Source organism: Oratosquilla oratoria, chromosome 18 (genome assembly GCF_046742065.1).
Source record: "Oratosquilla oratoria isolate Oo_2021 chromosome 18, ASM4674206v1, whole genome shotgun sequence".
NCBI classification, from domain to species: Eukaryota; Metazoa; Arthropoda; class Malacostraca; order Stomatopoda; family Squillidae; genus Oratosquilla; species Oratosquilla oratoria.
In genome coordinates, this window is record NC_134794.1 from 61,614,968 (window position 1) to 61,627,467 (window position 12,500).

The 12,500-nt window shown below is 43.1% G+C and overlaps 1 protein-coding gene across 21 annotated transcripts in view; it reads right to left on the reverse strand.

The window, feature by feature from the left end:
- Nucleotides 1-12,500, reverse strand: part of mtd (TLD domain-containing protein mustard) — a 429,051-nt gene that overhangs the window by 20,129 nt on the left and 396,422 nt on the right. For 17 of the 21 annotated variants that reach the window (XM_076202235.1, XM_076202215.1, XM_076202220.1 and 14 more), the window contains one exon: nucleotides 12,468-12,500. This exon is cut by the window's right edge and continues 594 nt beyond it. The exons of the other annotated variants lie outside the window; for them this stretch is intronic. In XM_076202235.1, coding sequence (XP_076058350.1) covers nucleotides 12,468-12,500 — 33 coding nt within the window. The remainder of the gene's footprint in view (nucleotides 1-12,467) is intronic. 21 annotated transcript variants of the gene reach the window in all.

Here is a 12,500-nt window from a genome sequence, read left to right on the forward strand (position 1 = left end):
ACAACCATGGCGACATGACACATCCCTGGCGCAGTCCCACATTTCCCTCAAACCACTCGATCTTTCTTTTTCTAATTCACAGGCTCTACTTCTCTAGTAAATAAATCTCGATTGCTCGTAACAGATTTCCTCCGATCCCATATATCTACAAAACTTCCCACAGTGCCTTCCTGTCTACCGTCATAAGCCTTTTCTAAATCCATAAGGCCCTAAAAAATATCCTTACCTTTTTCTGAAGCTTTCTCACATATCTGTCTTACCACAAAAATCTGATCCACGCAACCCTCTACCTGTCCTAAACCCACACTGTTCCTCACCAATTACTCCCTCTCTTCCTCTCCTAATCATCTCAATCAAAACCCTCCAAATATACCTTCCCAACTACTCAACGAACTGATTCCTCTGAAACTACTACACTCACACTTGTCCCCTTTTTCCTTGTAAAGCGGAATTATTGGAATAAATAACTATATGAATAAACAAATAATACTCTCCTACCCACACACACACACCGACAGAAAAGGAAACTGTGAACAGACTCGTCAAACCAGTCCGCGATAAAAACCGCAATGCATGTTGGCGAGAAGTTGGAGACAAAAAGCGTGTGTGGACGCCTTCTATTGGGTGTTCAATGTGTCCAGAGGGGGGGGGGGATCACGTGACACCTACGGTGTATCACAAAACGAACGTCAGACTCTATGACGTTAGCATACAAAGCCCCCTACACGTCTCGCCTGTTCATTTTAACTTGGCATCCTAGTAAAGGCATTATCATACTGGGCAAATTTTCCTCCGATTGTTGGAGCACGTTTGCAGCCCGCGGCTTTCAGGCTGGAATGTGATGTGTTGGAGGAAAATAAATCTCCTCTAGGATATCAAATGACGTTCTAGGTAGACTGCTGAGAAAACGAAGTAGTTTGCCACGGTGATTTTACGGCGGAAAAAAGTTCTGGAGGTGGGCGGTACCACCGATGAACTGGAAGTTTGAGGAAAAATAGCCCAGTGTGAAATCCAAGACAAGTATTTTGATGAAGAGGAGGAGATGGGTGCTGAGGACATGGCTTACCTGCCTGAGGCACCAGAGATAGTTCCTCACTTCTCAAATAAAAAAGAACCAAATGACTTGGTCAGGGTTATGGGTCTGATCAAGTCCAATGCAGAGCTATTCATCTTTAGGATGAAGCAGTGGAACTTGGTTAAGGAGGAGGTGCAGGTGACAAGTCAGATAAGTTGGCACGAACCTTTCTCAGGCTTTTACACTATTAGGAATGACCTCTGGTTTTGTCATGATGTGCCTGGACTGTCTGACGTTATTGGGGTGCCGTTTGTGCCCAAGGAGTGGCGGCTCTTTATAGACAGCTCTACCACAAGTTTGAAGGCTGTCCTCCTCCACAATGGAAACAAGTTCCTGACGCTGCCCTTCGGCCATTTAGTCTTCCTGAAGGAAGATTACTACAGGATGAAAGTCCTCCTGGAACCTCTGCAATACAACCAGTACAATTGGGAAATCATTGGAGACTTTAAGATGGTGGCTTTCCTGCTTGGTCACCAGGGAGGCTTTATCAAATTCTAATGCTTCCTCTGCCTTTGGGATAGCAGAGCCCCCTCTGACCACTACAACAGGAAGAACTGGGAGCAGCGAACAGAATTTGTAGTTGGGACCCGGAACGTCATATGGGAGCCACTGGTTGATCCTAGAATTGTGCTCATGCCGCCATTGCACAGTAAGTTGGGGTTGATGAATCAGTTCGTGAAGCTTCCCAACCAGGAACCAGCCGCTTTTAAGTACCTTCTTGAGCTCTTCCCCAAGTTATCTGAAGCCAAAATCAAAGGTGGGGTTTTTGTTAGGTGCTTGAGTCTATACAGTTCTCCAATAAGTTCAGTAGAACTGAGAGAACAGCATGGAACTATTTCATAGCAGTAGTCAGAGGCTTCTTGGGCAACCACAAAGTTGAGGACAACCAGCAGCTGGAGCAGGATCTGGTAAAGGCTTTTGGCGCCATGGGATGCAGGATGTCCTTTAAGCTTCATATACTGGACGCTCACCTGGACAAATTCAAGGACAATGTGGGCGACTATTCAGAAGAACAAGGCGAGTGATTCCACCAAGATAAGAAGGAGATAGAGGGGAGGCATCGGGTCTACTACAAAGAGAAAATGATAGAGGACAGAAGCAGGAGTGCGACCTGGACTACAAACGAAAATCCAGGAAATCCTGTCATTTCTGAGGTGTTTAAGTTGCTTTATAACTGCCATTTGTTTGTTTTTGATAAGCTTGTGTCATAAAATAAATATATACTCTGTCGATTTAATCATATGAACTGATAACTTAAAAATATTGAAAAATATGAAAAATTTAAATTTCATAGTCCTGACCACAAACTCAAACGTCTGATTAAATGATAGTGTCTTTTTTTTATATAATAATGGGATATAACAAACCAAGAAATGCGACTTAGAACCGGGGGAAAAAAATGTGTTACACGGTGCTATCATTAATATCATAATTATCATCATTATTTTCAATTATCATCATTGTTGTTGTTACGGATAAACACAGTTGTGAGCCTAAACTGAATAGAGAAAGAGGTAGACATGCAGATGAGTACTGTAGATAGAGAAAACCCACATGGCTTTGATGTCCAACATACTGACGAATGGTCTAACTGGTTGACACAAAACTCAAATAGATCAGATGGGTCTCAAGCGTCTAGAATGTTGAACAGGGGTCTAACGATCAGACCAGGGGTCTTAAGATCAGACCCTTGGTCTACCAAGCCGATTCGACTGCAAATGTGATTGGGCTAATAACTTCCGTTGTCACGGTGATGGCTGTCACCGCCGGGGACCTTCTAGGATGAAGGTTCTCGACTTCCATATACTGAAGGAGTTCCTTATAATCCAGGGATCCCCGGCGGTGATGGTTTGCGAGGACTTCGGTCAAGTCCCGGGGATGTGTGTATTTACCTAGTTGTAGTTTGCGGGAATAGAGCTATGCTCGTAGTGACCCGCAGTTGTATCTTTCCGCATCCAGTTTTTTCTTAGTCATATACAGTTTTAGCACTCACCGTTTCCTCTTTCAGTTTGTTCCAGATATCCATTACTCTGTGTGGAAAGCTATTCCTTTTCAGATCTCTTCTGTAACTGTCTTTCTTAAGTTTCTTATCGTGTCCTCTTGTAGCTCTTCTGTCCCATTTTAGTAGGTCATTCCTATAAAGAATTTCCATCCCTTTCATAATTCTGTAAATGGTTATCAAATCACCTCTTTCTCTTAGTTCTAAGGCTGGTAAATTTAGTGTCTACTCTTTGTTCGTATGTCAAATTGCAAATTGTTGGTGCCATCTTTGTCGTCGCTCTTTGAATTCTTTCTAGTTTCTTTATATTGTGTGTGATTCACCTTGGTCTTTGGATCACGTGTTGGACTCGTGATCGACAGCTATTTCCCTCCCGAAAGAGAGCTCAGAGCTCGTATGACCGATCCATGGGTTATGCTATGACCTTACACGCACACACACACTCAACTCCCCGCTCACGAGAGTTGGAGTAACAATTCGGAGCGCACCGATGCTGAAATTATTTCAGCCCTGGTCAGGATTCAAACCTGGACCGTCGTAGTGACAGTCGGAGACTTTACCAACCGTGCCACCGAGTCGTGCGCGTGCGTGCGTGTGTGTGTGTGTGTGTGTGTGTGTGTGTGTGTGTGTGTGTGTGTGGAGGGGAAGGTGTGAAGGTATCGCTGCAGTGAGGTTTCCGCTATACGGCGGCTTCTGGCGAGGCACGGGTGTTCATCGGGTTTCCTGTCTCACTATTGATGGACCCAAGGCGAAGTCTTCACCACACCTGCCCGAGTTCGGTATTCTTATGAGCTGCTGTTGGGAATCACGCATACATGAGAAAGAAAAGTACCGTGGTACCTTTCGGAACGGCAATTCAGGATATTTTTATAGCTGACTGTACGTGAGTGGTCACAAATTTACACGCTGTTATCGTTGTTGGGGAGAGGGGTGGGGGTCGACTGTACGCCTGGACATAGCAGGTACTAACCGTGATGCAGGAAGGTCTAAGATGTTGAAGGTCCACCAAACTGCAGTGAAAGTCTGCTGAATTGGAGCGAAGGTCTAAAGCGTTGCGAAATCGAAGAGAATCAAGTGAGGATCCTCGCCTGTTATCAAAGCCATTCAACTTGTTACGATAAAAGAAAATCCAAATATACAAAGTCTGTCCACGCGGGGCTCACATGAGGTGCCCCTGGGGAAGGGGACTCCTGAGATTCCTCCACGGAGAACCTATTTCAGTATTCCTCCTACTGCTCCTCCGCCTTCATCTGCCCCGCCTGCCGGTCGAAGCAGTCAATGGCACGCCGAACATGATCGTCGTACTTGACCAAGAGGGCGATGACCCTCCGCCACCGCGCCAGGTCCTCCTCCATTGGTGCTCCTCGGAGCTCTCGCGCGATGTCCCCGAAGCCACCCTCCGCCTGCAGGAGGAGGATGCCCTCGGCCAGGGACTCAGTGCTCGACAGGAAGTCGCGGTAGTGCTCCAGCGAGATCGTGACCACGTCGTTGTAGGTCCTCTTGCCTCCTCGGCGGACTTGGCTCGAGCTCGTCTTGGAGACTTCGTCCTTCCCTTCCTCCTCCTTGTCCTCCTTCAGGGTGATAAGGTCCTCGCTTTTCTTCTTCTCCACTTCGATGACGGATCGGAGCTTTTCGGAGACCTGGCTGAGGGCGTGGAGGTGTTGGGCGGCGTGCTGAAGCCGTTGCGACGCCGTCTCGAGACGCTGCTCGTGCTGAGAGACCTCACGACGTAGGGTCTCGTTCAGATGGCGGCGACCGCTGCCATCGACGATGCTCTTCGAGGGCGACGACGGCGTCCCCGAAGTCATCGGACCCTTCGTCGGACTCTTCGAAGTCCGAGTCTGACTCTCCTTGGGGCTCCTTTGACCGCCTCCGTCTTCGGCGGGGGGGTTAGACGGTGCTTCGGAGAGACCGGCTTCTGATGGGGGGTTCGTTTTCGTTCCCTCTTGTGGGAGGAGCGCAACGGGTTTTTCGTCTTCACTCATCCTCTTCAGCGGGCAACCGCGTCATCCTCCGAGGACGTAGGGATTAGTGTGTATTATTCTGGCTGTGAACAGACGACTCCAGCTACCTGAGTGACACCCAGACTCACACGTATACGTTACAATGGCTGCCGTCAGACGATCTAATACACAAAAGCTCGATAAGTTTTTCGAACCGCGAAGCTACAAAGGTTTGTGAACCGATTACGAAGCCTCGTTTTTTGCAAGGCGTACTGATCTCACCCTCGACACGCAAGACGTGATCGAACCGCTTCTCGAAACTCAAGTGCCACCAAGGTGTTAGTGCTTCAACAGTATCCACGTTGTCGGCGGGAAACCGTGGCGTCGTGACGTCACAACGTCCGGTTCGCCCGCCATGACGATAGAAAAAACGAAAAATGGAATATAAAATAAATAAATAAATAAAATATGATCATAATAACAACAAGAAGAAATAAAAGTTAAAGAGAAAAAGTAACAAATGAATATGTAAAATACAACATAAATGATAAAAAGCAAGTTCCAATGCTAATACTAAACAAAGTTGGAATGGATGCGAAAAAAAATAAAAAATAAAAAATAAAAATAAACTGAATAAGATGAAAACACTATTGCCATTCAAACGAATATATATATATATATATATATATATATATATATATATATATATATATACGTACATACACATATACCGAATACCACGAAATCGTATAAGATGGCCTTTTCCACCACATCTGAGGTCACATCAACGTACTGAAATCATCGGAATGATTAAGTTGAAAGCGATATATATATATATATATATATATATATATACATACATATATATATACATATATATATATATATATATATATATATATATATATATATATATATATATATATATATATATATATATATCTTGCAAAAACCAAACGATTTTATTTACCGCGAGCGTGGGGAGTCGGTGAAGAAGTCTTCATAAAAAAAGTCACATTTTGTAGGTTCCATTACGAAAAATTAATACCAACAACTGCTCCAGAGAGGCAAAAAGGCTAAACTTTTCTTAATACATAATGACAAGCATCACACACGCAATGATGGGTGGAAAAATAGGCATTGATGTATTTGGTGTGTACATCCAATATTCATATCCGGTGTAAAGCTGTCACTGTGAATTGTGTGTGTGATTCACTATGGTCTTGGATCAAGTACTGGACTCGTGATCGACATCTATTACCCTCCCGAAAGAGAGCTCAGAGCTCATATATGACCGATCTATGGTTAATGCTGTGACCTTACACACACACACGCACAACTCCCCGCCCACGAGTTGGAGTAACGACTCGCAGCGCAGTAATACTGAAATTATTTCAGCCCTGGGCGGGATTCGAACCCGGACAGCCATAGTGACAGCCGGGAACTCTACCATCTGCGCCACGAGTTGTTTGTGTGTGTGTGTGTGTGTGTGTGTGTGTGTGAGTGTGTGTGTGTGTGTGTGTGTGTGCGTGTGTGCGCGCGCGAGCGCAGTGGCGGTTCGAATTTGTTTGGCGTCCTAAGCAAGCCCCATCTGTGGTGCCCGCACCCACCCCCACCTCCCCTTCAGTAAATGCAACTGCGCACATAATTAACCGATTAATAACCAAATCAGACTAATCAGCTGTTTGACAGCGCTACCATCATCAAACGACACTGCCTAGTGTAGGCTTTATGGTCTCTTGCAGTCTCCTTCCTTCTTATGTTCTTATGTATATAGTTATTATTGCATTTGGTTTATACGTATATACATACATACACGCACCAAGGTCTTTTTCCCCCTTACAAGGGGGATAGCCAAAGTCAAAAGGCATAATTCCACTCCCACCCATTTCATCCCCACATACTCCACTCCCATTCACCACCCCTCCCTCTCTCCCTCCCTCTTTTCATGCCGCCTCCTGGATGACGGGTCATCCCTGCATCTCGCCCACTGCCTTGGGCCAGAAGCAATGCGGGAAGACATTCCTTTTATATAGAATTTGGTTTATATCTAAAGGAAATAGTCTGATGTTGCCCACGCCCATAATATTACCGTTTACGTTTAGGTCGTGAGGACCACAGGGGGCGGCATAGTGGGCGGGGCGGGGCTTAGGGAATTAGCAATGCCGCCTATACTGCCCATAGCTAAATCCGTCACTGTGTATGTGTGATTCACCATGGTCTTGGATCACGTGTTGGACTCGTGATCGACAGTTATTAATCTCCCGGATGAGAGCTCAGAGCTCGCATGACTAATTTATGGGCAATACTGTGACCTTACACGCACGCACACACCCCACTCCCCGCCCACGAGAGTTGGGGTAACAACCCGCAGCGCAGCGATACTGAAATTATCTCAGCCCTGGGCAGGATGTGTGTGTGTGTGTATGTGTGTGCGTAATGTTCGCCGTTCATGGGTTATAGATTAACGTAATCAACTAAGGAGTACTGTCGTACTTAACCTCTTTATTCTGGTTGAGACCAGATGACGTCATCTAGCCGCAGGAACGAATGGAAATCCACACGGGTTGGGGTTGGGGGGTTCGAACTCATGACCTCAGGACAGTGGCCAAGCAAGCTACACCTTGGACCATCACGACGTTCCCGGGGCAGTTCAAGAGAATGCCGTTGGCTGACTACATAAGTTTTGTGAACCAATACATTAGGATCACCCCTACGGACCAGACTCACGCAACACTCCCACTCCCATTAGAAAGTGGCCTCCACGCAAAGAATGCTGACTAACGTCTACTGTTCGTTCTTTGTGATGTCCTTCCTCAATCTCTCCTTCCCGATCCCTTCGACTCCACATCTTCAGTCCGTTGCTGTCCCCACGGATAGAAGCGCCGGTTACTGGCGACGAAATACGAGCACGGAGCTACTGATGACGGTGGCTGCAAAAGCAGTGGGGCTTTATCGCCATCGGAAGTGCGACAAGCTGATCTGTGGGAGAACCTACCCTGCACCTCTGTCTGTGGTGACAGCCAGCCTCGTATGCGGTGAGGCACAACTCCTGTATGTCCTCAACTACGGTGGCCTGACTTATTCACTCGCTTTAATCAGATCTCGAGAACATCGCTGTTGCCATGGAAACGATACGCCTAGATCGATCAGTATTGTCGGTGGTGTTATGTGACACCTCCCGTTTTATACTAACGTAACCTGACCCACTCTGGGGACTGGCGGTGATATTGGTGGGGCGCGTCCCAATTCACTAATTCATCCTCCCAACCATCAAGTCCTCTTTAAGGATTTTGTCCAGATGTCAAATCATTTTATTCAGCTTAAAAATAAAAAATAAAAATACTCCGTATTTTTGTGGGCTCGCCAGCAACAGGATCTTTTGAGATGAGTAAAACCCTCTGGTGTTAGCCATAACAAACCCATTAAACATCTTAAATGTTTAAAATGTAAAATGTAAAAATAAATTAAAATGTAAAAAAAAATGTAAAATGTTTAAAATGAAAAAAATAAATAAATAAATAAATAAAAATAAATAAATAAATAAATAAATGTAAAATCTTAAATTCAGACTGTTTAATCTATATTGACCAGTGGTTTCTCCAGTTGAAACAAATTCACATTCACCTAAATCAAACCAGCAGGAGGGCTTAAATCCTTTAAGACCACATACAGGAAAGCTGCTATGCTTGTTGGATCCTTTCTCTGTTTCTCTATCAACGAAGCTATGATATCATTATCATTTACCATAAGAATTTCTTCATGTAGTGACTATCTACAGTTTCCTTAAAGCCTTTTGTAAGAGGACTGGGACAATGGGCTAAATGATTAAGTTATTATAATCATAAATTATTTTAATTGTTTAATCAAGCGAGATCCTAAGAAATAACCTTTTCAGCTTTGTGGTACCTCATAATGATTTCAAATAAACAAAGGACGGGTGATTTCATTATGTAACCCATCGGCAGACAGATCCGTGCCTCCCTCCTCATAACATTCATATTAACAACTTCATGACAAGGTCCTGCCTTCAAATGAACATGAATGTCAGGTGGTGATCAAAATAAAATACCTCTGGAGAATCACTATTACAAAGAGGTTCACTGGTATGGCCTCAACCTCCTCAGGAACAAATCCCCCCCTTAGCTGAATAAAATCACACAATATTAGCCAGAACAAAATACCTCAAGAGATGTTTGTTGTTGGTTGGCCCACAGTATCAGCAGCTTTTGACACTACAGTTACAAAAGAAATCAACTACCCTCACAGGCTCCAACCCAGAGGTTCTCCACCCATGTTATGGTTGTGTCTGTATATTCACCATGGTCTTTGGATCACGTGTTGGACTCATGATTGACAGCTATTTTCCTCCCAGAAGAGAGCTCAGAGCTCGTATGACCAATCTATGGGTAATGCTGTGACCTTACATGCACACACATCCCCAACTCCCTGCCCACAAGAAATGGAGTAACGACTCAAAGCGCAGCGATACTGAAATTATTTCAGCCCTGGGCAGGATTTGAACCCAGACCGTCATAGTGACAGTTGGAGCCTCTACCAACCACACCACCGAGTCATGTGATGCAAGTACTGTACTTAGTCTGCATACGTGTGCTTGATCGTACATGAAGGGGCCTGCCTGTGTGGAAAAGAGTTGTATGCTGTTCATCCTAACCTGTGTTGGTACATCACATGTGAAACATTACATGAACCTAGTACAAACCTTAATCATCATGATTGACCTAATATATGTAAACTAAATAATGTTGTAATACTTACGGAGACAAGCAGCTCTTTAAATTACTTGGATGAAAGAAGGACCTTAGCCTCTGTGACACTTGAATAATGATGGGGAAAATATCTTCTCACAAACATAAATAAACTTGTAAAGCTACTGAAAACATGGCTGTATTCCTGGTGAACCCAATTAACTACATCCATATTAATCCCAAAAGACAAAGCAACACATTTGGTGGATGTCATTCTACTTTATGCCCAATGATTTTATTAATTGTGGAAGCTCCTGGACTGATTGGTATTTTGGTTATCAAGTTTCCTTCAGTCTTGAGACATATCACGTCAATAACATAATAAAATCATGTGGCATGAAGAAGAGGAAGAAGGGAAAAAAAAAAAAGTTGCTTGCAACCTATGACTCCTCTAAAGACTTATGTGCAGCCAGCAGACACAAACATGGATCCACAAGACTCGCTTTTCCCAAAGCCTTTTCTTTTCCTCTTTCTAAAAACCAAACTTAAGCACACACCAAACCATACCACATTGGAATTCACTTGAAAAATAAAATCTATCTCATATCCCTTGCCCCGCCACTCCTGATGCATGTGATTGATGGGCAATGTAGGTAGCAAACACTGGGAACCAATCGTACTTAACACCAACCTATACTCACTAGTCACATGCATCAGATGGGCGTTGGCATGGGGTTCAGCTAACATAAACAACTGTAACGAATTACTTGCTATAGTGGCCGTACATAACACAAACACATACAAATACAAGTAGCAACCAAGTCAACTGTAATGACAACGACAAAAATTCCGGTTACCACATGTAAGAACCCTGTGGAGTCCCACAGGGTTCAGTAATGGCTCTGATAATGTTTGCTATATATATAAATGACATGGATGAAGGTGTGGAATGTTATATGAACCTCTTTGCAGATGACACAAAACTGCTAAAGAAATTAAGTACAGAAAAAGACTGTGAATCACTACAGAGAGGCCTGGACAAAGTCTGGGAATGGAGCCAAAAGTGGGAAGTGAACTTCAACATCAAGAAATGTAGTATAATAGAGTTTGAAAAATGTAAAAAAAGAATATCAAGACAATATAAAATTGGTACAAAGGAGTAATTATCACTAAGGACGTCCCCAGACAAGCATATAAACAAAATAGTCAGAGAAACCTACAATATACTAACATCAATAAAGTTGGCTTTTAATTACTTGGATGAAGTAATGGTAAAAATAATATTAGTTACACTGATAAGACCAAGATTGGAGCATGATAGTTCAAAGAGCAATGACAAAGATGGCACCAACACTTTCAAAATTGACATATGAACAAAGACTGTCTAAACTGGAACTATCAACCCTGGAACAAAGAAGAGAAAGAGGAGATCTATCGGCCATTTACAGAATCATGAAAGGCATGGAGGTCCTTGACAGAGAGGACTTATCAAAGTGGGATAAGAGAAAATACGAGGACATGAAAAGAAACTGCTCACTCAAAGAAGGGAAGGTACTGCAACATTGGAAAAATGCCAATATTGTGCCAATATATAAAGGGGGAAACAAGGAAGAACCAACAAACTATAGACCAGTCACCCTTACAAATACAATGGCCAAAATTTGTGAGAAAGTTATCAAAAGTCGATGGACTAAACATCTGGAGAACAATATACTAAATCTGGGACAATTTGGATTTAAACAGGGAAGGTCATGTGCCACAAACCTGATCTGTTTCTATTTAAGGTTAATAGATACAATGCAAGAAAGGGATGGATGGGCAGACTGTGCTTTCCTGGACTTACAATAGGCATTTGATAAATTACTACACAAAAAATTATTAAGAAAATTCAAAACAACAGGAGGTATACAAGGAAAACTATTGAAATGGATGGAAGATTTCTTGCATGGAAGAAAAATGAGAGTGGTGCTCAGAGATAAAAATTCTACTTGGGAAGAAATGATAAGTGGAGTCCCACAGGGTTCAGTACTGGCTCTGATAATGTTTGCTATATATGTAAATAACAGGATGGTGAAGAATGTTACATAAACTTCTTTGCAGATGACGCAAAGCTACTAAAGAAAGTAAGTACAGAAAAAGATTGTGAATTGCTACAGAGACATCTGAACAAGGTCTGGGAATGAAGTCAGAAGTGGGAAGTAAGCTTCAATGTAAAGAAATGTAGTATAATGGAATTTAGGGAAAAAAAAAAAATATATATATATATATATATATATATATATATATATATATATATATATATATATATATATATAAGGACAATATAAAATTGGTGTAAAGGAAGTAAAGAAAGTTGGTTCCGAAAAGGACATATGAGTAATTATCTCCAAAGACATCCCCAGACAAGCAGAATAACAAAATAGTCAGAGAAACCTACAATTTGTTAAGATCAATAAAGGTGTTGTTGTACATCCCACTACAATAACATACAAGTGCCCCTAACTCTGACAAATGCACACATACCTGAGGGTCCTTTCAAGTCTTCCTGGGCACATCTACGCATCCCTGAGTAGCATGACTACACCGACAAAATCCACAATTGAAGCCGTGTTTCAAGATCCATTTTAAAATGTGACGACAAAACAATATTCTAATAACAATCACCTTAAGAGGCAACAGAAGCACCATCCTTGCAGCAACCCAACACACAAAGCACGAAACATCATTTTTGGTACTGTAACCTGTGGTGATGGGCTTGTTGGTTCCTTTGCAGG